The sequence below is a fragment of the Lactuca serriola genome, chromosome 4, assembly GCF_051521515.1.
Source record: "Lactuca serriola cultivar US96UC23 chromosome 4, Lser_US96UC23_V15, whole genome shotgun sequence".
In the NCBI taxonomy this organism is placed as follows: domain Eukaryota; kingdom Viridiplantae; phylum Streptophyta; class Magnoliopsida; order Asterales; family Asteraceae; genus Lactuca; species Lactuca serriola.
In genome coordinates, this window is record NC_136411.1 from 48,786,380 (window position 1) to 48,812,781 (window position 26,402).

The 26,402-nt window shown below is 37.7% G+C and overlaps 1 protein-coding gene across 2 annotated transcripts; it reads left to right on the top strand.

The window, feature by feature from the left end:
• The first annotated feature begins 340 nt into the window (after window positions 1–340).
• LIF2 (RNA-binding (RRM/RBD/RNP motifs) family protein) lies at window positions 341–3,197 on the top strand. Of its 2 annotated transcripts, none has more exons than XM_079038740.1 (9): window positions 341–499; window positions 706–1,172; window positions 1,248–1,364; window positions 1,448–1,588; window positions 1,687–1,863; window positions 1,957–2,161; window positions 2,252–2,433; window positions 2,528–2,613; window positions 2,688–3,197. In XM_079038740.1, the coding sequence occupies exons 2-9, from the start codon at window positions 780–782 to the stop codon at window positions 2,833–2,835; spliced, it is 1,449 nt and encodes a 482-aa protein (XP_078894866.1). In that variant the 5' UTR covers window positions 341–499; window positions 706–779; the 3' UTR covers window positions 2,836–3,197. The 2 variants fall into 2 exon arrangements, with proteins under 2 accessions (XP_078894866.1, XP_078894865.1); XM_079038739.1 differs by having other exon boundaries at window positions 763–1,172.
• Window positions 3,198–26,402: the final 23,205 nt, after the last annotated feature.

Genomic DNA, 26,402 nt, shown 5'->3' on the forward strand with positions numbered 1-26,402 from the left:
GCTTTTTAATAATCTATGCACATGTGTATGTCTTAAATTCTTAATCATTCAAAACTCTTAACCATTTTCACATATTTGTTTAATTTTATTGACCTCCACCAACAAACAGACTTAAAAACCCCTGTTACATCGAAATTAAAGATTAGTAGGTAAATTTCTAATTTATGCAAAAAAAAAAAAAACGTTAAGTTGTTATTACATGTTTATCAAAATTTGATTATTACATCATTAACATATTTATGGGTTATATTATTAGCCCAAGTTGAAATGCATAGAGCCCAAAAGAAGAATGGTAGCCCAGTATTTCTGAAGCTTCGAAGTTGGAAGAAATGGTGGGTATGTATGCTTACATTGTTTCGCGATTAGGTCGTTTGACCGGAGAGAACTCAACGACTACCGAGAGTTGCGATTGAACTGACCGACGATCTGTGACGATATACGGTTTCCGACAGCTGCGATTTGCACCTCCGGTTGCCTTCTGCTTCCCGATTAAGCCAAGGTAAATGGCTATCTGCATATCTATCTCACAAACACAAAATATAAATTCATACCCACAAAATTTTACTAAATAAATTCACTGACTGATGATGCCCCTTTCGATCCTTATCGCCTTTCATTTCTTCAAAATCTATCCATTCCCTTTGCTTCCACATCGTCTAATTGTCTGTTCCTCACAAATATACATACTGATACTGGTGTTCTCAGATCCTACATAGGTTATTCAATATTGCCAAGCTAAAACTTCATTTATTGTGTCAAAAGATCTGCTTGTAGAAACCATGGCAGATAGCAGCAGGGAAATTGACGACCAGGTGGATTTTGAAGATGACAACTATGAAGAAGTCGATGATGATGTTGAAGAGGAGGAAGAAGGACCTGAAGGAGGTGATGATGAAATGGGAGAAGAACACGAAGATATTAGTGGATATCATGGAAAGGACCACGATGAAGATAGAAATCAAAATCAAAACCAAAACCAAAACCAAAACGCTTCTGGACATGTAGATGATGAAGAAAAAAAATCCCCTTTCTCTAGAGAAGATAATAAGAAACACACCGAGCTTCTTGCTCTTCCACCCCATGGCTCTGAGATTTTCATTGGTGGACTTCCTAAGGATGTTGTTGAGGAAGACTTGACAGATCTTTGTGAACCCTTTGGGGATGTTGTAGAGGTAATTTATATGAGCTAAAACTTATCTTTTTTTAACTGTAATAGAGCTTTGATTTACATCTCCATGATTATACAGGTAAGATTGGTGAAAAATAGGGACACCAATGAAATTAAGGGTTTTGCTTTTGTAGCATTCAGGACTAAAGATGTTGCTCAAAAAGCCATTGAAGAACTACATAACAAAGAATTTAAGGTAAATAACTCTATTCATTTTCTTTTCTGGTGGTGTTTAACATATACTTTGTCTTGATTATGATGATTCCTGTGACATTACAGGGTAGAACAATAAGGTGTTCACTTTCTGAAACTAAATACAGACTATTTATTGGCAATGTCCCCAAGAGTTGGACTGATGATGATTTTAGAAAAGTAATCGAAGAGACAGGTCCAGGTTCTGAAGTCATTGAGCTCATAAAGGTCCGTTTTTGCTTCATAAAACTTATACGTTATCTTTCATAAATGATCTTGTTCTTATCATAAACCTTTTTTTTTTTTTTTTTTTTTTGGAAATTCAGGATCCTCAAAATCCACCACGTAATCGTGGGTTTGCTTTTGTTGAGTATTACAACAATGCATGTGCTGATTACTCAAGACAGAAGCTAGCTAGTGCTAATTTTAAGCTTGATGGAAACACCCCAACAGTTACATGGGCTGACCCTAAAAGCACACCTGATCATTCTGCTGCTGCTCAGGTAAATCTCTCTCAGGCATTTCATCGAACACTAAAACAACAAAGAAATGTGAAAGTAACTAACTAACAACATTTTTTTTGTTTTTTTTCATAGGTGAAGGCACTTTATGTGAAGAACATTCCAGAGAACACATCAACAGAGCATCTTAAGGAGCTATTTCAACGCCATGGAGAAGTCATCAAAGTTGTAATGCCACCTGCAAAAGCAGGTGGCAAACGTGACTTTGGATTTGTTCATTTTGCAGAAAGGTCAAGTGCTTTAAAAGCTGTCAAAGATGGTGAAAAATATGAAGTCGAAGGTATTATTATTTTTTATTATTATTTAAAAAATATATATATTCTTTAATCTATTTTCCTTTTAACACCTTTTTTGTTGTACATATATACAGGTCAATTTCTGGAAGTGGTTCTTGCAAAGCCTCAAAGTGATAGAAAATCTGACAATATTAGTCCTCATTATTCTGGGCCTCATCCAAATTACATCCCTCAAAATGTTTATGGTGGCTTTTCATCAAATCCGTATGGGGGGTCTGTGGGGCCCAGATATGGTGTTACCCCTTCTTTTCAACAGGTTTCTATTTACTATCAAAATTTGATAAATAAATATACCATTTTTTTTGATTAATCTAATTTAATTTGGAAAAATGTGTATTATATGTAAACAGCCAATGATATATGGGAGGGGGCCAGTCCCAGGGGGTATGCAGATGGTTCCAATGGTTTTACCCGATGGTCAAATAGGATATGTTCTGTAAGTTTTGGTTTTTCATAAGGGTATTTTGGTCATTTACTTTGTTATGGAATTTATCATTTTATGTTGTGTAGGCAACAGCCTGGAGCACAGATGCCAGCTGCTAGGCCGCCCCGGAGAAACGAAAGGAGCAGCAGCAATGGCTCAGGCGGAGCACGGCGGGGAGGTGGCGGCAGCGGTGGTGGTGGTGGTGATGATCGTGGGCGGTATCGGCCGTATTAGGTGGTGGTGGTGGGATTGTGTGAACTTGTACACATGGGAAAGATTTTCCATGAAGGACTGGACACCCCCACCCTACCCTACCCCAATCCTATTTATAAACATAAAAGAAAAAAAAAAGAAAAAAAAAGAAATGATTAGTGTAGAAGGGTGTTGGGGAGGTGTTTAATTTTTTTTTTTCCTTGTGGTGTTGATGTAGTTGATTGTAGTGGAAAATTTGGTTATGAGTTGATGATTCTCTTTCTTTCTCTCTAAACAAATGATTTATTGTTGATTATTCGTAGGGAAGTTGAAGACATAATGTTTGAAACATGATTGTAGATGCTTTGAAATAGATTTAACTCGAAACAAATGGAATTTATATTTATTGTTTTTAAGTTGGGGTTAGAAGTTAGAGCAACAAAAGGGTTTATTTGAAGTACACGCCAAAAACTAGTTAAATGCTCCTCTAGCAAACAAAAAAAAGGTTTAGCAAAGTTATGGGGATAATGGTTGTAATTGATTCAAAAAATTGCTTGTAGAAACCATGTTCGAAATTGTTAAGTCATGATGAATGTCTTTGGGCATGATGCTCTTCAAGTTAGATAATAGGTCGACATGTCCTCTCACATTCATATTTTGGCAAATCTTTGGGGCATGTCTTCAACAAATAGTCAAATACAGTTTTTGTTGGTTCTTAGTAATAATCTGTCTATTTTGTAAAAAACTTATCATCTATAAGACACAAGATATATATGCCTAAATAACAGATCTTGTGGAATCCATTTTTTTGGACAGTTTCAGTTTTCAAAGGGTAGCATTTGGTTAGTTGGATGTCTTGTTATAATTCGTATCAACTCTATTTTGTCTAGGTTAGCATATACACATTGTCCTTCGAAGATTCAAGTTCAAACTACTACATATGAAGGTTAAGTATTTGCCCAAGTCAACAACAACTCATGTGGTACTAGATAATGTGGTTAAAATTTCTTTGTGGCCAGATTATGTTTCTAGGTGGTGGTTTACCCAACATGGGTAATGGCAGACAATATGACATGGCTAGAGTGATGATTTTGTTTGGATTAGATGAACTTCAATCGTTTGTTAATCGAAGAATATTGTGTGGTGGATTTATGGATTTATTTTCTACATTCTAAAACCCAAGAAATTCAAGTTTATATAACTAAAAATTTTGATTCGTATTTATCATTTCAGTTTTAGAATTCTAATTTTCCATATATTGTATTCAACCCCCTCTTTCTATAAGTCATTTGTTTATTTCGTACCTAACAAGTGGTCAGAGCCGGTTCAAAGATATAGTGGACCCATAACGAAAAGAAAAAATGGGTCTCCCAGTCATAAATGTAATAAAAATTAAGTCAAAAATAAAAACACTGTTATAAAATTCACTATTAGTGTTAAATAACACAAATATGGTCAAAACATTACAAAAACAAATACTTCTCCTAACATTTTCAGATAAGTTAGTTTTTTTTTTCTTTATATAATTATATAATATATTATATTAGACCCCTTAGAGACATAGGCCCTGAACGACCGACTGGATTGCCCACTATCAGAGCTGGGCCTACAAGTGGTATCAAAACAATAGAAATATATTACTACATCAAGTTTCTCAATTTTTATTGTCAGTTGGTCTTCATATGGTTCTAAATTTAATGCCATGAGTTTGATGCAGCTAACATTTCCATGTGGAAAATCCAGCTTATCCCTGCGTTATAAACTTTGGATCCCTGTATCACAAACCATGACATCAACAGATATACGATGACAAGAAAATAACAAATATGGATATTCATAAATGTCTTTCCCTCTAAAGTTTGTCACGATGTTGAGGGTTTATGTTTGTAAGATAATGACTTATTTCATTATTCAAAAGACATTTACATAGGAATATATATATATATATATATATATATATATATATATATACACACACACACACACAAACACCTAAACCTTAAGGGACATGGGTCCAACCCCTAGTCACTAACATCTCTCTGAAATTTGATTTAGAGAAGACGATTAAATTGGAATAATAAATAAAAAATACATAAAAAACATAGACGCAAATAGTGGCAGGGGCGATGTCAAAGCTCTGACGATGGTGACTAACAAAGACTGCTCGTCAGAGAAGAATAAAGAAGAAGCGACAAATAGAAATTGTTCCATTGTAGAAGAATAAGAGAGTCGGTGACAACAACGACGATCATGAAGCCGACATACGAGGAGTCCAAAGAAAGGCAGTAAGATAGAAAGAGAGCTCGAGCTGTGGTGGACGGAGCCGATGTTGGCAATATCGGTGTGTGTGTGTGTGAGAGAGAGAGAGAGAGAGATACGATTACAGATTAGAAGCTGACCGACATAGAAGGTACCGTCGGAGGGATGCAACAACAACATCAGAATAGGCGAGCTAAGGAGATGGACTATCTAAGGGGGAGACAGAAGGCTCAGAGGAGGTTTTGGCATGACGACAATTGGCTGAGGAGGTTTAGAGCCGATCAAATCTGCAGGTTGTCAGTTAGTTTGGTTGATGATAGGGGTCCCATCATGAAGTGGAAGCGAGAGCTGATTTCGAGGACGAAATCTAATTTAACTGGGGGAGAATTGTAACATCCTGTTTCCTTCCATTTGTGGGCTGTGGGCCGGAAGTTACGGCTTTGGGCCTTAAAGAGGCAATGTTTACTCCTTGTGGAAGGAGGTAATGATAGTTAAGAGATTTAACCCTTGAATTGTGTTTTGGGCCGAAAGGTAAAAAGGGAAAAGTCATAGGCCGGCTTCTTGCATGAAATATAAGACTTTTGTTCGAGAAGTTTTTAGTCCAAAATATTTAGATAATATTCTCGGGCTCCTCAACACCTTTCTGTGGATACAAAGATCGTCGAAATCATAGTTGAAACGAAGAAGTTATGATCGTTTGAAGTTAGGACGGTTTTGGGTTAGGCCGCGTATGCTGGACGTACAGGGAAGTACGCTGGGAGTACTAGGGCATCTCTGAGTATGTTGGGCATACGCGATCAGTGCCCAAACCCTATTTTCGTGGTTTGAGCCCTATTTAAGCTCCTTAACTTCCCCAAACCCATTCCATTCTCAGCCTCCACCTCTCCAACACCCTCCCTTGAAAACCCTAACCCTAGTTTGAGCCTGGTGAGCAAAAATAAGTTGTTTTTAAGTGCTTTGGAGTGTTCTTGGTGCATATTAGGGAAGAAGGAGCTTATTGGAGAAGTGATGGTTGCATTGGAGCTTGTAGATCCAGACCTTGTTCACCTTGATCTTTCTTCTGGATGTATAAAGTTTGAATCTTGATGATGCATTTGTTAGATCTAGCTAGTTTTGGGTGTTATGAGCTTTGGTCACTTTAGACATAAAGTTTATATCTTGAAAGTTTGTGACCTTGTTATGGATAAAGTTGGAAACTTTATCCATCTAAATATCATATTGATTCAGATCTAAAGATTGGAAACTTGGACTTAATGGATTAAGTAAGAAATATGCACTTTTGGCCCCTTTGGAACTTAAAAGACTAGATCTTGGTTGCTTGGATCATTCTAATGGATAAAGTTGGAAACTTTATCCATTATGGAGTTATTAGGAACCATAAAATTGTAATATTGGTCATTAGTTTCCTTCTTTGCATGGGTTATAATGTCTTAATGGGTTAAGAAGTTAGGGCTTTTAGTTTTAAGCACTTCCTAGCCATGAAAAGTCATAAAGTTGGAAACTTTATGACTTAAGATTATATTTGAGGGGATAGATCTGCATTTGGATGAAAAGACTTAATGAAATAAACCCTTAAATAGAAGGATTTCATTCAACCAACGTACATTGGTTATACATGAGCGTACGCCGCACATACACAATGAGAGCCCCAATTTTGGACCTTGAGTACGCTAAGCATACAAGCTGAGTACGCCGGACATACTAAGCTGAGTTGACTCGGTTGACTGTTTGACTTGTTGGACTTTAACCAGGATTTTACCAATTTTGACCAAAGGGTATTTTGGGTTTTTTGATATTAAGTTAAGTTGGGCCATGATTTGAAGAATAGGCGACGAGTAGAGCCAGTATTTAGAGCAGACGTTTATTCAACTATTTGTTCGGATTAAGAGGTGAGTCTTCCTCACTATACTGTGGGTCAAAGGCACCGATGCTGGCCCACTTTGTTATGTATCTTGGTATATAGGATGTTGTTATGTGGTATTGATCTGGAGATCTGCCTGTTTATCTGCTGACTGGTTATATGCTTATCTGATGCTTATGTGGACATAGTGTGGTTGGGTTGAGACTATGCTGCTTTGTGCTGCCAGTCAACAAACCCAAGGCAATCCAACCGGGAGGTTGTGGACCCATTATGCGATATGCATGGCAATCCAACCAGGAGGTTGAGGGCCAAGGTAATCCAACCGGGAGGTTGTGAACCCAGTATGTGATATGTAAGGCAATCTAACTAGGAGGTTGTGGGCTAGGGTAATCCAACCGGGAGGTTGTGGACCCAACATACATGATTGTATATGTTATCTATTTGTGTAATGGTAGTTTGGGGGAACTCACTAAGCTTCGTGCTTACATATTTAGCTTTATGTTTCGGGTACTTCAGATGATTAGGACAAGGCAAAGGCGTGATCATGCACATCCTCTTGGTTTTAATGATACTAATTTGGGGATACTCTGGTATATGATTTCTATTTTTTTGAACAATTTTTTGTAAATGAATGGTATTGATTTGGATGGTATCTAAAAACAATGATTTTACTTGATTTAAAAATGGAAATTTTTGGCTTGATTTTTGGGATGTTTCACATGGAGGGAACTTATATTTTAAATGGGCGACGTGTAAAAATATGTTGATTTTTAATTTTTTTCAAAGGCGCGCATTCCAAAAAATCGCATGGACCATTATCTAGCTAGGGTTTTTTTCAACGGGATTTTTTCAAGAACACTCTCTCGGTTATCTGGCATCTGTAACAATCGACATTCTCACTTCACCTCGCCTTTCCAACAACATCAGGTCTGGTGACCTTAGGCCTATTTCTCCCTGACAAAAATGCAAATTTCGTCCCTGTGGTATTCAAAAAACTTTGGATAGGGTCCAAAAAGTTTCTAACTTGCATGGAAGGTCCAAAATCAAAGTTTTTCTGGGTTTTTGGTCCATGATACACTTGAAAAGTCAATTTTGCCCTTTTCATTTCTTTTTTCTATTTTCTTTATTTATTTTGGTATTTAAATAATTAAAAATAGAAATAAAAATAAAATTTCTCTCTCTCTCTCTCTCTCTCTCTCTCTCTCTCGTATCATCATGATATTTCTTCTATATTCAAAACAATTTTCCTTAAATAACCATTTCAAACAAACCCAACAACAACAATCTAAAATCGAAAAACAAATCAAAGATATGTATGTGTTTGTCGTTTTGTGTCGTCTCAAGAACAATTTCAAACAAACTCAGCAACAACAATCGAGATAGAAGAAGGGGGGGGGGGACATAACAAACACAACAACAAAAAATTTCTTGGAGTCTAATGCTGAAACTCACAAGAACATATATACACACACATATTTCTTGTTTCTTCTAAAAATCCCTTTTTTTGGACCTCCAATTTTGGATTTGCGTGTTCTTGGACCTCCGATTTTACTCTGTAACTCAACTCTAGATTTCATCTTCCCCCATAGAGCCCCGACGAATAGAAATTGGTTCAAAACTCGATTCCAGAAGTTCAAGGCTTCCAGATCAGAAATCGATTAAAAAAATAGGTTGGAGATTTCTAGAAGATGATAGTGTTGTATATTTGGCAATTGATGTTCCTGAATCGAGATGGAGGGAGACGAAGACAAAGTTTTGTTGAGAAATCAATATCTTGCCTTTAATTTTCATTTTGTTTTCAGGGTTTTGTTGAGATATAGGCTTCGCAGCGCCGCTTGCCATGGAGGTTATCTCCGGATTTGCAGAGTTAGGGTTTGCAGCGATGGTGAAATAGTTATGGTTTTTCTGCTTGATCTTTGTTTCCTGGCGCGAAGTAAATGAACACGAGGACGACAAGGCGAACGTGTGGATCGGAAGAGAGGAAGGTTTCGTGCAACCAATTACAAAGAAAATCCTTGCCGAAGCCGGAGCCGAGAGAGGGTGTGAGCGAGGAAGATACAACGGTGTTCTTGAATGTTGAAGAACAAAGCAATAAATGTGAGTGTTATTGGTTGCAGACGAGAGAGAGAAAGAGAGAGAGAGAGGGGTTGGGTGAGATTTTATTTTTTATTTTTTATTCTTAATTATTTAAATACCAAAATAAATAAAGAAAATATAAAATAGAAATAAAAAGGGAAAAATCGACTTTTCAAGTGTATTAGGGACCAAAAACCCAGAAAAACCTTGATTTTGGACTTTCCATGCAAGTTGGAAACCTTTTGGACCCTATCAAAAGGTTTTTGAATACCATAGGGACCAAATTTGCAGTTTTGTCTTTCTCCCTTGGTGATCTCAGGCTCAGTTCTCGTCGATGACCTCGTGCTCACCTGATCACCTCGTCGATCGAAGACTACGACGATTGCTCTATAAGCCCTAGGCCGAATAAGGTATGTTTTGGTTCTTCTCTCTTCCTAATGTTTTCGTTATTCTATCCTTATCCCCATAGTTTATGAAACAATAAACTTCCCTAAACTGAAATCATGTCTCTCTTTCTCTCTACACAAGCTCAATATTCGATTCTTTGATTTCTCTTCAACTGTAAAGACATATCAGAGTTTGATTCTTTATGAGCTTTTAACTCGATTTCAAGTTTTTTAGCAGTTTTGATCCACTTTATGGCTTATAAGTTGACTCCACTTTGACATTCTATCTGACATCCTCCAATCTTTTAAGCTGGTCAACTTCTTTCTTCGATTTTTCAAAACTCCACTTTCAACTTCTGTTTGACTCCACTTTGACCTTCTATTTGACTTATATGTGATGGTGCTCTCCAAGACTCATTGAATCCATGGATTTTAAACTCTCGAGAATCTCGAAATACCAGTACCTACACAACAACAATTATTATGTAGTATGATTTATAACTTCTTTAATGATGATGAACAAAATTAGTACAAAACAATTTAAAGTTCTTATTGGGTACTTTGGTGTTGGTTTTGGCAAACTTTTGCACCATTTGTGGGTTCACGTTCCCCACTTATAGTTTTACAATAATAAACAACTATTTATAATGATTACAGGAATATTAAATAAAAGGGTAAAATCATCATTTATTTGTATTCAGAAAGTTCATTCATACTAAAAAAGAAACATATTTTGTGCATATAACACCTATTTCATACAAAAACACTCACCTAACATAAGACCCAAATAAGTGGACTTACTTCAACATAACTGGACAAGAAGGGTAGAGAGTTGGAAAATATGAAAAAAAAAGACAAGAAAAGGAACATACTTGTTCTATTTTACGAGATTTTGATGAATCAAGTTTGTTTTTTTCTAACTTGGTTTGCATGTCTTTTATGCTTAAAGTCTTTGTTTCAACTTTCTTTTTGTAACATCCATAAAATTCATGCCAAATTTAAACTTTTAAAAACATTTCAAATACTAAAAGTTATTACAAAAAGGTTTCCAAAATAGTTTATATCATAGTATCCCAGAAATCCAAATCAAAATATGAGGAAGTGTACGGTCATGCCTTCGCCTTCCTGCAATCACTAGAAGTACATGAAACAAAATCAACAACTGTAAGCCCGAAGCTTAGTGAGTTTCCCCCGAAATACCAACGCCATACAATCATAATCGTATCATATAAACAAACAGAACAACCATGCATCTCAAGTCTACAATGTGACTAGTCCGCCCGCACCGGGACTTCAGTCCACCTGGTCCACTCTCTGAGTCTATAGTGTGACTGGACCGCCCACACCGGGCCTTCAGTCTATCTGGCCCACTCTTCGAGCCTCGACACGTTTGGACCGCCCTCTTGGGGCCTTCATCCTATCCGGACCGCTCGTCGGGCCTTCAGCGTGACTATGTGCCCTCCTGGGCCTGCAGTCTATCCGGTCCGCCCTAGGTATGTTGGCTTACAACACGAAGCAGGACCCGCCTCAACCTAACCCTCATAACAATCAAACAATCATGAGCACATAAATATCATACGCTAGCATGTATACAACAAATAATCATACCGATCTAACAGATCACTAACACAAGCAACCATCCTATAACCACGATACTGACCTAACCGGTCGCTAACATAACATCATCCTATATACCAAGATACCGACGTAAACTAGGTCACTAACATAATACCATCCTAACTACCAGGATGCAAATCTAACAAATCAATAAACATATCAAGCAGATACCCGTATACAAATCCGATAAAGGGCCAACCTTGGCGCCTTAGACCCTGTTGATATAGTGAGGATAAATCACCTCGCAATGCCAGTCTGAACCGAAGTATCGACTCCCGAAGTGCTGTCTCACTGAAAATCCCGAACTATCCAACATAACGAATGCTAAGTCAACATATGGGCTATCAATCCTAACTAAGGGGGTCCGTATAGTCCATTTTGTCCTTTATCTAATTTGGGCCAAGGCCCAATACCGAAACAAAACCCAACACTAGGCAGGCTTTCCAAGCCCACTAGTGGCCTACTACTAGCCCAATTTGCTAAATTGGGCCCAATCCCTCTAATGGGCCTTAACCGAAGCCCAAACATATTCTTGGTCCACATTATCTGACTTCTGATGGCCCACCAAGTCCCAAAGGACCAAAATCCCCTTCACGGCCCAAACCAAGCCCTAAAACTCGCAAGGCCCATATCTGATGAGTACGCTGGGCGTACTAGCTAAATGGTGAGTACGCTGGGCGCACCTGCATTTACGCTCAACGTACTCCCCTGTTAAATCACTTTCCCATTAAGTGCTTAATACTCGAATCCAGAAGCTACAATCACACATTCAATCCCTTTTCAACGTCTTAATACATAGAGTCACTGACTTGGTGACTTTGCATGACCCTAATGAGCCCAAAATCCAAAATAGCATTCCATTCTCATAGAAATGATCTTAACTCATGCATGAATCCAATAAGACATTCAAGATGACAACTTTCTACCTTAGGGACTCATTTTGAACTGAGAGTGGCAACTTTAAGTCCAGAAATCGGATTTGAACCAAAAAGTTCTATACTTGGGACCAAAATGACTTCAAAATCAAACCATACTAGATCTAAGCATTCTTGAGGAAAGTTATGATCTTTATACCTCCAAAGAGTCTCAAATGATGATGCTACTCCAGATTTATGAGCTCAAACTTCCTAAGTTCTTCCTTGTGAATTTCTTCTTGCCTCTTCCAAGCTTAAAAATCACCAAGATGGGCTTCTCAAGCTTAAAATCGCACAACAATGAAGGGATGAGACGTTCTAGGTTTTTTCTGAGGTTTGGGAGGCTGATAAGGGGCTAGGGTTCAAGTCCTCATGTTCTTTATATAGTTCTTGACCCTAAAATTAGGGTTTAGTGTCACTGAGCGTACGCTGGGCGTACATCTCGTACGCTGGGTGTATGTCTCCAACACCCGCAACCATTTAACCTTCTACGCTGGGCGTACACACCCATCTTTCACCTTTGCATGCATGGTCCTTTCTTGCCATTTCCTTCCAACCAAGGGCCAAAAATGACATAATTAAAAATCCAAGGGATGAATTTGAAGCTACTTGAAAACTGGGATGTTACAACTCTCCCCCACTTAAATACAATTGCGTCCTTGAAATCATTCCTTATTATCTATGGAAACCCGACATCCTGAGGGGCATCTCCATAACCATGACATCTGACGTGTTTCGAAGGAAGCTAAACCCCATGGAAATCTTTTCGTTATAGAGAAGACGAATCCATAAACCCATGTCGCACGCAACCCTACTCCACCTGAAACCTGTAATCTAGAAACTTGAATTCGGTCTAGTTCCTTGATAGACCACTCATACTAACCATCGCTATAACTCTTCCCATTACTACTAACGGACTACCCAACCCTGGGATCCTTAGGTTTCTACCCGAAAATAGAACCATGGATCATAATATGCTGAACCCCTGTGCCTACGACTTACTATCGGCCCGCACAGGGTATCTTGGCCTACTGCATAGAGCAGGACCACCTCGGCCCGATCAAGCACAACATGCCACCTAATAGACCATTAGGATAAGATGTCCACATAATACCGATGATAATCTACCATGTCGCTCCTTAACGTCCACCACATCCATAGAATACATAGAGTACATATATGCCAAGTCTAATTGATCGTAGGGTCCGGTTATCCTCGGGATGGAATACCCTAGATTGGAATACTTGATGGGTTTTAGCCATAAGAACTTTCCTATGTGCGCATGCAAAACCCTAACGCTTGGATCTAGGCTTTCTAATTAAACATGCTTTGAATCCAAGACTTCTAATGACTAATTAGGTATAAGAACAATACAAAACTAGGTCTAGAAGCATACCTTTGAATCTCTTGTTTGATCTTGTTGTCTTGGAGCTCTAGAGTCACAATTGTCACTCCTCTAATGGCTTACGAACACCAAATAGCAAAGAAGATGATTTGGGAGAGAGAGGCTAGGAGGAAATCGGCCAGGGGTTCTCTATTCTCAATGAGGTGCCGATTACCTAAGCCATGGGGTCTATTTATACTTGTAGACTCCTTAAGGGTTACAACTTAAACCCTAGTTGGATAATCTTCTCTTAAAGCAATCCATATCCTTACCATAGATAGCCTTGGACGATTTTGAGCTATCCTTAGCTCTAGAATTCGTCCAACCCCTATCCAATAAGGATTTACAGTCTAAAGTGTAACTATCAAACAATTGACAGTTTATACCCTCTTATTTAATTAATCTCTTTAAGTCACCAAATTAATACCAATTAATTTATGACTTACATTAATCAAATAACAATATTATTATTCTTTATATTATTCTCATAATATATTAATAATATTTATTCTCTCTTAATAAATCATCCTATCAAGTTGCTATGGTGAAGGCAACCCAAAAGGACCATGTACAATCGGGTCAAATACTTGCCTAATATAGTTGCAGCCTTAGACACTATTCCAACAATACCAACATGTCGAACCAATTCAACCATCGGGTTGAAATTCTCAGGGTTTGTTGTCCTACCGCCTCAACCCTACCACTCCTTTCGAGACTCCGTGCCTACGAATTTCAATCGGCCCGCACCGGGTATCTTGGCCTACTGCATAGAGCAGGACCGCCTCAACCCTACCCACATAATGTGTCGCCATAACGATCAGGAGAAAGATCTAACCCGGTTCTCAGAGCCTGAATGACAAGACATTCTAATCCTAAACCTTCCTAAAGCTGATGAATACCCATTCATATCTACTCCCAGTCCCCAACTGAAGTATTACCCGATCCAAGAAGCTTAATCCTCTGAGACACTCCGAACTGATGAGATCACTAAGATCCTCTGTACTCCATCCGATTTCTAATAACAACTTCTGATCCAACCAAAAAGTACACCTGATTCTTCAGCCTACTCCATCCGCATGTTCAACACCTAGGGACAGACCTACTGATTGCTATAGCATAGCAACATACTCAATACCCGCATATAGATCTACAAACACATACAGAGTCTTCGACATGACTAGACCGCCTCACCAGGCCATCAGTATATCTAGACGACTCTTAGAACCTTCAACATGTCTGGACCGCCTCTCTGGGCCTTCATCCTGTCTGGACCGTTTTTCGAACCTCCAACATGTCTGGACTGCCTCTCTGGGCCTTCAGCCTGTCTGGACCGTTCTCCGAGCCTTCGACCTGACTGGTACGCCTCACCGACCTTCAGTCTATCCGGACTACTCTAAACTGTTGAGCATTTCCCTAGACCACCCCCTCCTGGTGACCTCTCCCTTGCAGACTGTTCTCACCCTCTTGTGGTTCCGAACTCCTGATCCATTCCGTGGACTCTAACCCCGGTTTTCCGAACTCCTGATCGGAAAACCGTGGTCTGTTCCCTGACCCATGTGTCTACCACATGCGCTAAATAGCCCACACACTCGTGATGAATGTACTTTCGAACCCTAGTAGCTAATAAAACCCTTAATGGGTGATGGTCCATCTGAGAATTTCCAATTCTCCCCCACTTGGGACACTAACTACTACCTACTGGCTGCGAAACCAAAACACAACTCAATCGTCCGTACTAGGTATTGTCACCCTTAACTATGGAACGGTTAACCCTGGAGTGAACAACCACCATAGAACAACCCTCCCAGCATAGATCAACTGTTCTTAAAAAAAACCAAATCCCAGTTGAACACTTCTACATCTTTGATTCACCGCCACTAGTCCTGGAACGATGATCCTATATCCTAACTCCCCATTCTCCAACACCCCTAGATACTAACCGTCTACAACCCATCGATACTAAACTCCCCTGAACCTCCTATGTTATAATGAATCATGCATAAAGAGGTGGAAAAATTCACAATATAATAAAAAAAAAAGTAAGATAAGAAATGGAAACGTACCCGCAACCGCATCTGGCGCTGTCCTGACCTCCTCTACCATAAGCTAGAAAGCACGACCATGAGCCCTCGGAGGCTCTACTCTACCCGGACCCGCGACAGTAGTCCTCAATGTAGCAAGTTGTGGACAATTAGCCTTCATGTGACCAACCTGATGGCAGTGGTAACAAATCCTCACATCTTGAACTGGGGCCAACTGGCGACAATCCCTCGCATAGTGCCCCTCCTTTCTACACTTGTGGCACGCACCACCGGACTTACAAACTCCGGTATGACCCTTCCCACATTTCTCACAAGTGCGGCTGCTCTGACCTCCTACTCTAGAATCAACGGTCTTGGATCGCTTCGGCGCCGGTTGAGACTGCACCGGGGCTTGCCTATGCTCTCGCAACTGTAACTCAATCTCCAGCTCCCGCCGCCTGGTGGCCTCCTGTAAATCCAGTAACGTATCACACCGTTGGGTAGCAACGAATTGTCTAATGTCAGTCTTGAGCATGCTCATATATCGTGTGATATGAGCCTGCTCGGAAGCAAACTCCGGGTGATGATATATGGTGATCTCTGTTACCGAATCCATATCCTGCTTCAAGTCCAAGAACTCCTAAGCCAGTCGCTCACACTCGACCTGCAAAATGTAGCAGGAGCGGAACATATCCCTAAACTGATACCAAGAAACTACATCTCTCCCCTCATCCGAATAAGACTCAGTCATCAACCTTCACCAATCCTTCGCCTCGGACCTCAACATGTTCAGGGCTCACCTGACCTTCTGGTCAGTCGGGCAGGAACATGTGAAAATGCACCCCTCGATGTCCGATAGCCACCTCATGGATATGAAAGGGTCTTGAATCCCATCGAAAGTCGGGGGCTTCGTGTTATCAAAGTCCCGGTACTAGAAGCCCCAACTGGCTTCTCCTCCTCCTGCCGCTGATACAGCCGATGTAGCTGTTGTGGCAGCCGTCTCAGCTAGGGCTGCATATCTATCATCAAAATACTCCATCATAGCGGTCTTGATAGACCCAAACAACTCCATAATCTAACCCCGAACAATCTCGACCACCTCCTCACGGATGATCTCCCTGACTCGATCCTCTGTCAATGCTGGTCCATCTTGATTGATGACCTCGGGTGCTGTCGGGGCACCCTGATCATCCTGCCCTGATCCCGATCTGGATCCCATCACGAAACGCCTCGTAACCACCATACTGAAAATATAATAGGAAGATATCAGACAATCCGCACAATGACGGGAAACCTAACCTTAACCACACCCTAGGGGTTGTGACTTCCTTACTACGCGTATGGGTCTTGTGCTTTCAGTAGTACGGGCCCATAATACCTTCCACACCTACCCATATTTGTCTCAAGTATCATCACAACACCCTAACAATACATAAACATAGCGAGCGCTCAATCCTCACTCCTAGAGGAATGTTAAATATCTCCTGATTGGCCTCCCGACCTCTCACGACCCACCATACCACCAACTGTCACACGACCCTCCATTGGTGCCAGTTAACTATTGCCTGAATACAATCACATGCCGCACGGCTTAAACAATCTTAGACTAAAAGATTTAATCGCACAACGGTTGGAATCAGACAAGAGTTGCGCAGCATGACCAAATCCCTTACCCTAAGACCATTTAACCCCGGTAGCATGTGACTTGGAGTATTCACCCAATAGTTAGTTCACACACGAAAGAGTCATAAAACAATCAATGAGGTACTCTACATTAGATAAGGCATCAAAGGCAATTATATCATACGGTTCCTGAGGATCCCTATCTTATCACTAACATGCTGTTCTAACATATCACAATATCAAATAACTATATGGTATTTTGGGGTCTACTTACTGGCTCCGTCTGATCGTACCGTTGCATCCTCCATTATTATTTTGAAAACCATTTGAAAATCATTTTGGAACTCTTTTCCTTGATTTGGGACTGGAATCACACGATGTTCCTCCAATTCACTCAAACCAAGGCTCTGATACCAACTTATAACATCCATAAAATTCATGCCAAATTTAAACTTTTAAAAACATTTCAAATACTAAAAGTTATTACAAAAAGGTTTCCAAAATAGTTTATATCATAGTATCCCAGAAATCCAAATCAAAATATGAGGAAGTGTACAGTCATGCCTTCGCCTTCCCGCAATCATCAGAAGTACTTGAAACAAAATCAACAACTGTAAGCCCGAAGCTTAGTGAGTTTCCCCCAAAATACCAACGCCATACAATCATAATCATATCATATAAACAAATAGAACAACCATGCATCTCAAGTCTACAATGTGACTAGTCCGCCCGCACCGGGCCTTCAGTCCACCTGGTCCACTCTCTGAGTCTATAGTGTGACTGGACCGCCCACACCGGGCCTTTAGTCTATCTGGCCCACTCTCCGAGCCTCGACATGTCTGGACCGCCCTCTCGGGGCCTATCCGGACCGCTCGTCAGGCCTTCGGCCTGACTATGTGCCCTCCTGGGCCTGCAGTCTATCCGGTTCGCCTTGGGTATGTTGGCCTACAACACGAAGCAGGACTTGCCTCAACCCAACCCCCATACCAATCAAACAATCATGTGCACATAAATATCATACGCTAGCATGTATACAACAGATAATCATACCGATCTAACGGATCGCTAACACATGCAACCATTCTATAACCACGATACCGACCTAACCGGTCGCTAACATAACATCATCCTATATACCAAGATACCGACGTAAACTAGGTCACTAACATAATACCATCCTAGCTACCAGGATGCAAATCTAACAAATCAATAAACATATCAAGCAGATACCCGTATACAAATCCGATAAAGGGCCAACCTTGGCGCCTTAGACCCTATTGATATAGTGAGGATAAATCACCTCGCAATGCCAGTCTGAACCGAAGTATCGACTCCCGAAGTGCTGTCTCACTGAAAATCCCGAACTATCCAACATAACGAATGCTAAGTCAACATATGGGCTATCAATCCTAACTAAGGGGGTCCGTATAGTCCATTTTGTCCTTTATCTAATTTGGGCCAAGGCCCAATACCGAAACAAAACCCAACACTAGGCAGGCTTTCCAAGCCCACTAGTGGCCTACTACTAGCCCAATTTGCTAAATTGGGCCCAATCCCTCTAATGGGCCTTAACCGAAGCCCAAACATATTCTTGGTCCACATTATCTGACTTCTGATGGCCCACCAAGTCCCAAAGGACCAAAATCCCCTTCACGGCCCAAACCAAGCCCTAAAACTCGCAAGGCCCATATCTGATGAGTATGCTGGGCGTACTAGCTAAATGGTGAGTACGCTGGGCGCACCTGCATTTACGCTCAACGTACTCCCCTGTTAAATCACTTTCCCATTAAGTGCTTAATACTCGAATCCAGAAGCTACAATCACACATTCAATCCCTTTTCAACGTCTTAATACATAGAGTCACTGACTTGGTGACTTTGCATGACCCTAATGAGCCCAAAATCCAAAATAGCATTCCATTCTCATAGAAATGATCTTAACTCATGCATGAATCCAATAAGACATTCAAGATGACAACTTTCTACCTTAGGGACTCATTTTGAACTGAGAGTGGCAACTTTAAGTCCAGAAATCGGATTTGAACCAAAAAGTTCTATACTTGGGACCAAAATGACTTCAAAATCAAACCATACTAGATCTAAGCATTCTTGAGGAAAGTTATGATCTTTATACCTCCAAAGAGTCTCAAATGATGATGCTACTCCATATTTATGAGCTCAAACTTCCTAAGTTCTTCCTTGTGAATTTCTTCTTTCCTCTTCCAAGCTTAAAAATCACCAAGATAGGCTTCTCAAGCTTAAAATCACACAACAATGAAGGGATGAGACGTTCTAGGTTTTTTTCTGAGGTTTGGGAGGCTGATAAGGGGCTAGGGTTCAAGTCCTCGTGCTCTTTATATAGTGCTTGAACTTAAAATTAGGGTTTAGTGTCACTGAGCGTACGCTGGGCGTACATCTTGTACGTTGGGCGTATGTATCCAACACCCGCAACCATTTAACCTTCTACGCTAGGCGTACACACCCAGCTGCCACCTTCGCATGCATGGTCCTTTCTTGCCACTTCTTTCCAACCAAGGTCCAAAAATGACATAATTAAAAATCCAAGGGATGTATTTGAAGCTACTTGAAAACTGGGATGTTACCCTTTTTTATATCATCTAATTGTTTTTGAGCATCCGAATATGCCATGCGTCCAGCTTCATGCTAAAACATTCACAAATTGAAGACAATTATTTCCAATGTTTAGTAAATCAAATGTAACATTATGTTATATGTTATAGTATGTCATTAACTCGTTATAACAAACACACACACACACACACACACACACACACATATATATATATATATATATATCATAATTTAAAGAACAGAAGTTCCAAAAATGCCCCTCACCATCTCAGACAAAAGTTTATTTTCTGTTGATGCCACTTCAAGTTTTCCTTGGTGCTCAATCAGTTCTTTTTCCCAAGGTTTTAGTTCAGCTTGAACCTTAGAAACTTCTTTTCTAAATGCCTCAGTGTCAACTACTAATCCATGTTACTATAATCTATATCCAACTTATGGGAAAACATAAGAATATATGATATACCTTTTGAGATCTCCAAAACTTTCTCTAATATTTTTTCTTCATTCATCGAACTCTTTTGTAGTTTAGGAATATATTCCTCTAGTTTGAGGATTAGATTAGTCAACTCTTCAGATTGCTTTATGATGTCTGTAATCTTTGTTGAATCCTAATTAATGAACAAAAGGGAGATTAATCAGATTATGTTTTGTTTTATTCATTTAATGCATGTATACAGAAGACATATATCTTACCCTACTTTTTCTTTTGTTTTATTGATTTTTGTTTTCACGTGTTTTGAATATTCTCAATGTTTTAAATCCTATCTCTCAAATTCTTTGAATTCATCTTTTCACCTTTTAAGTATATAATTATTGATTGTTATGTTTTGAATTTTGCGTATATTATTATTTTGTTAAGTGTTTAGCTGTTTTATGTTTTGACTCCATTGCTTTCATTTCCTTCTTTTAAGTGTTTAGTTGTAATCTGTTTAGTAATATCTCATTTATTACTTTTGAAAAAAATGTAACAAAATGTTTCTTTTTCAGGTTGAAGAGAGTAAAGTGGTGGAGAGCTTAATGAGTTTACAAATCAGTAACAAAGCAGGCACAAAGATCTGAATGCATGAAGTGTAGCTAAGGTAACAACTGGATCCTCACCAACCGTTTTACCTGTTTCTCCTCTCTTTTTCCTACAATACCAAGATTTTTTTTGACCATGTGAGTTTTTTTGTCTTTGTGTAGTTTTGCCCCTGTACAATTTTGTTTTTGCACAGTTTTGGTCCCTATACAGTTTATAATCTTGTTTTTTGTTATAAAAATAAATAAATTACATTTTGGTTCTTGTGTTAAAAATAAACCAATTAGTGTCAAATATTAGTTTAATTTTTTCTTTTAACATGCCTAATCATTATTGCTTTAAATGGTAAATAATTATGTAGGTTGGTAACAAATGTTTAATGGATAAATCATGGATTTTCTCTATTAGATTATCAAATGCGTATGATGAAGGTGTGAATTCTTTTCTAGAGTTTGCACAAAGTAATAATCCAAAGTTAGATGTTATTCCATGCCCTTGTGTAAATTGTATAAATTTGTGTCACTGCTCAATTGACAATGTCCATTGACATGTGCATATTTAGCTATATATTTAGCTATATATTTTTATTATTTATTAGCTAATTATTTGCAAATTATGGAAAAAAGGTACTTAATAGTGTTTAAATTGTATTTTCAATCCAAAAGATATGCTCGGAAGCAAAAAGGAAGCAGGAGAGGCGATCGGAAGCTCGGGAACTAAAGAGAGAAGAAAAGAGTCAAATTCTGAAGCCACTTGGCGAGTAGGGACGTCTACTCGACGAGTACCCACGAAGGTTCGCGAAGCAATACGTAAAGTCCTTGCCGTATACGAATTCCACAAGTGGGGCTCGGCGAGTCGGTTCTCTACTCGACGAGTAGACCCTGTTTTCCGAAAATTATAAATAGAAGCCACATTCCTGAATTGAGTTTGGTTAGAGAATCCTGGTGGAGTTACCTTGCGACCAAGAATACATATGGAGCCTTGGAAATCGTGAAGAACCCTAATCCTCAATTCTAAGAAGATTAAGGCAACATAAGTTTACTTATCCACTTTATTCTTGATTAGAACTATGTTTGGTTTGATTGAATTTGTTTTTAGGTGTTTATCTGCTGTAATTATGAACTAATTTTGTTAGTTTCTGTTTAGGGTAGATAAGTTTGCTCCTATGGATTAATTTATGTTTGGATTGATTGTTATTCGGTGAACTTTGTTAAATTAAGCTTGTTAAAGACCCTTATGCATTAACCATAACTATTTTCTGTTAGTTGTCAAGTAATTAAGCTGCATGAACATCTCTTAATTGCTTACCTCATATGATTTATGTGAAAACATTGTTATATGCCTAGGAATAGTGAATGTGAAACTAGGATTAACTAGAGAATGGGTAAATTAATGTGTGAGCTTGTGTGACAAACCATCAATAAGAGGTTAATTGAATTATTAATTTGATTAACTAATTACAAGTCTTATTTAATCTGAATAATTAAACTAGAGAATTTATTAGTTTAATCACTTGATCACTGCTTAAATTAATTTATTTTTTACGGATTGGTAATAGCGAATGTGAGTCTAATCACCTTAGTCGGTAACCAATAACAATTTATCCATTGCATTGACATAAAATTAAACATAGGAGTAAATGAATTGAACCTAAATAGAAACCCTTTTGATTACTGAATTTAGTTAGTTTTTACTTGTTTTAGATGTTAGTCATTTAAATTGCGTGTTAGATAGTTTGTCAAAGTTTCTAGTCTTGCGAGAAAACCTTTTACTTAATCTATTTGCTTAGTTAATTCTAGTTATTAGTTTAATTTTCCGTTCCCTGTGTTCGATACCCTACTTATTCAACTATATCACTAATAGACAAGTTCACTGCCTTGTGTGTTTAAATTTCATCTTAAAAGTAGGACTAAAACCCGTGCATTTATATAAACATCATCCATTATCATTTTTTTCCCACAACTTTGATGAAAATTATAACATTTGGTTATTCCATGTAGAAAAAACAACCCAAGATTGATTCTAGATGCCCTAATAATTCCATTCTTCTTGATGCTATTTATACAAAGGATATGCTACATGATGCCTTCAAATATGTAGAGAAGGAACCTGATTCATTGAAATCACTTCTTTAATGTGATAAGCCACTTTATGTAGGGTTAAAGTATAATGCACTTAGTGGATTATTGAAATTCCAACATTTGAAGGGCCAATTTGGTTGGTCTGATGCTAGTTTTGATGCTTTGTTGTGTTTCCTAAAAGATATCTTACCATCAAACAATACCATTCGTAGATCGATATATGAGTCCAAGAAGTTGCTAAAAGGAGTATGCCTATAATATGAGAAGATTCATGGATGTGAAAACGAAATGAGAGCATGCAAAGAAGATGGACAAAAGCATATATGAAGACAAGGATAAGAATTGAAAAAGGTAGTATTTTCAAAATGACTGCAAGTATGGTTGATGGACAAGTTTCAAAGGCTGTTTCTATAAAAGTGCAGTGTGATAATGCTCTTTTTGGGTACGATACGACAGTTACACGTACTTAAATTGGGATGATTTTGAAGCACTACTTACATTGGATGAGCTGAATGGTGTTGTCATCGTGTCTTATATAATGTAAGTGCAATTTAAATAACAAGATCAAGTCTAGTCAATGATATTTGTTTCGTGAACCCAACTATAATTTAATAATAAAGGAATTGAAAAAAGGATAATTTTATGGTTATTTGTTGAATATAGCATTCTACTTTCACTACTTTAACAAAATCAAGTATGGTCAATGATAATGTAAGTATAGCATTCTACTTTCACTACTTTAATTTAATAATAAAGGAATTGAAAAAAGGATAATTTTATGGTTATTTGTTGAATATTGCATCCTAATCTAACAATGATAATTGAAATATTAAGTTATATGCAAGAAATAGCAATGTACTTTAATTTATTTGAAAGTAGAATGCTTTTATTAGAAAGGAGAATTTACATTTTATATTTATTGGTTGAATATAGCATACTCACTGTTAAAGAATGGGTCATTTTTTTTATAACTGAAACATTATATGCAATTTTTTTCTCAGATCACGGGTTGCAAAGTTGAATACACAAATGACGATATTGATGAAATCCATGAAGAATGGTCGACTTTTATTACAAGCTTCATTTATCGGTGATATTTTGTATCCACAAACATTAGTTTTGTTAACAGTTAAATGTTAGTAGCATCATATTATGACATGTGGTGTACAATGTTTTTTGTTAACCGTGTGAATGTTAGGTATCATCCCCCTTTGAGATGTAGTGTAATATAATGTTTTTAATAACTTGTTTGACATTTAGATGAAATTGAATGTTTGGTATATATTTGTTTTAGTATTATGGCTAAATACACATTGTGAATGCATATCATAAATACATGTCGTAAATATGTCTCGTAAATGTGTATTGTAAATGGTTACTGAAGTTTATGACATGTAAATGCGTGTAATCTTCATTTATGACAGATGATTTAATGATATTAATTGCATGTCAGAAATACACGTCGTAAGGTTACGACACACAAATGTGTGTCGTCTTCCTTTATGACAGGGCCTTCTTTGGTACGCATTGCGTGTCATCAGAGCGCGTCGTAAGGTTACGACACACAAAGGCATGTCATCTTCCTTTATGACAGGTTCTTCCTTGACACGCATTTGTGTGGCCTCTGTGGCTTTTATGACACACAATGCATGTCATTAAAGGGTATTTTTGTAGTAATGAGACATCCCTTTTTACTTGGAAGTATAATGATATAGGGCACATGAGGAACAAGGAAAAGAAGTAAGTGAGAAGGGCATCACCAGCTGATAAGGGGAATGGAATTGTGAAGTTCAACCCTAAAAAATAGAAGTACTTCAAATGCACCCTAAAGTACTATATAATTGCTAGTTGTAGGATGAAAGTTGACCAAAATTCAAAGTATAACAAGCTGGTGGACACTAAGAAGAATTTATTAGGAGAGAAGGCATACATAGGAATGGACTAAAGAACCAACTAAATTTTACAGAAAGAAGGAAGAAGAGGTTTTTAACATGTGTTTTATGGACATTGACGATGAATAAATCTCTTTTGAACAAGATGTGAAAAATGATGCTAAAATGTGGCTGCAGTTGATTGAGATCCATCAACCACATGTAAGAATAAAATGAGTAAATGACTCGGAATATATACAGTGAGTGCTTAAGGAACATGAATAAAGTAAGAAAACGCTTACAAATTATGTTGAAAGATATGGTCGATATAAATATATAATAAATTTGGAGGCAATTCAAACAGAAAAACAAAAAGTTTATGGAACAATAAACTAGAAAAACATATATTTAGAATGTGTCATATGTAGAAGGATTAAAGTGTAATATGATGTCGATATGTCAGTTATGTTATACATATTAAGAAGTGAGATTTAAAGAAACTAAATGATAAATCCTAGATTTATCCGGTAAGACGACACATGCTAAATGTAGAATTTGCTGATCCAAATATAAAAGTTTGTTTATACTAAGCGTAATGAGTTTTCATGGCTATGACACAAACTTCTATTCCATTTGAAATTGAAAAAATATTTCTAAGTTGGCGAGAGACAATATGGTGATAGGTTTGTAAATATTAGGTATGAAAAGTATAAACTATGAACAAATTATAAAGGCTAAACAACACAAGAACTCCTTTAAATCAAAACAATGTTTTGGTATAATTGATCCCTTCCATCCACTACAGATGAATATGTTTGGTTAAGTTCTAGTTGATAGTCTAGTTGGAAGAAAGTATACTATGTTAATAGTTGATGAAATCACTAGGTACACATGGTTATATTTCTTAAGGTTAAGAGTGATGCAACATATACAATAATCATTTTTATTAGAATATAGAACCCAATTTGAGAAAAGGTCAAACAGCTTAGGAGTGATCATGAGACCAAATTTAGAAATTTCACATCAAGAGAATTTTTATGATGAAAAGGATACAAGTTAAAAGTTTTCAGCTATAAGGTGTTGTTGAAAGAAGAAACCAAACACTACAAACAAATTAGAAGGACAATAAGATTTCAAGCAACCTCAAATATTCAACGTTGAATCAATTAATACAACTTATCAGACCTAAAATCGATCCAATATTATACCTAGAAATCAAAAAGCATATAATGTAAAACTTTTCAAACCATAGAATTATTTTCTATAAAGAAGCAATATTAAGAAATAAATCATTCTTACAAGACGAATACAAATATATGGTATTGATGAATCACATATATCTTGATGAATTATAAATCAACGCCATAATAATACTTTAACAATAGAAGAATAGACTATCTCGACGATGTTAAACCATACATGATGAAAAATTCATATTTTTTCTAAAAAAATGAAGAATCAATGTAGTAACATTAAATTGCCACATCTCATTAAAAAAACATTAAATTGCCACACAAAGCATATAGTCCAATGTTTTGAATGGTTTTGAAGATCAAGCAACAATGTTTGATGATTTCCTGGAGATTCAATGGTTGGATTGTCTTTAGTTTTGGAAAATGGCTTCAAAGCATACGATCCAATGTTTTCAATGGTTTGATTGATTATATCACTTTTTGTCACTTCTGTTTTTTGTTAGACAATAGCCTTTTCTGGGTGATATTCCTCATAATTCATTTGCTTGTTTGATTCATACAGTTGAAGTGATTTATTGTAAGCCTCTATTATATCTACACTAGGTGAATATTCGCGCGTTGCGCATAATACAACAATATTTTTGAAATCTTTACAAATATATGTTTTTTAAATATATCAATGACGTTGTTGTTAGCTCTTATATAATACATCTTATA

Bases quoted from the DNA above. Each gene is read 5' to 3' on its own strand.
- LIF2 (XM_079038740.1), top strand. From the start codon at position 780: ATGGCAGATAGCAGCAGGGAAATTGACGACCAGGTGGATTTTGAAGAT. The intron at 1,173-1,247 runs GTAATTTATATG...ATGATTATACAG, and splicing joins CCTTTGGGGATGTTGTAGAG to GTAAGATTGGTGAAAAATAG. The intron at 2,614-2,687 runs GTAAGTTTTGGT...TATGTTGTGTAG, and splicing joins GGTCAAATAGGATATGTTCT to GCAACAGCCTGGAGCACAGA.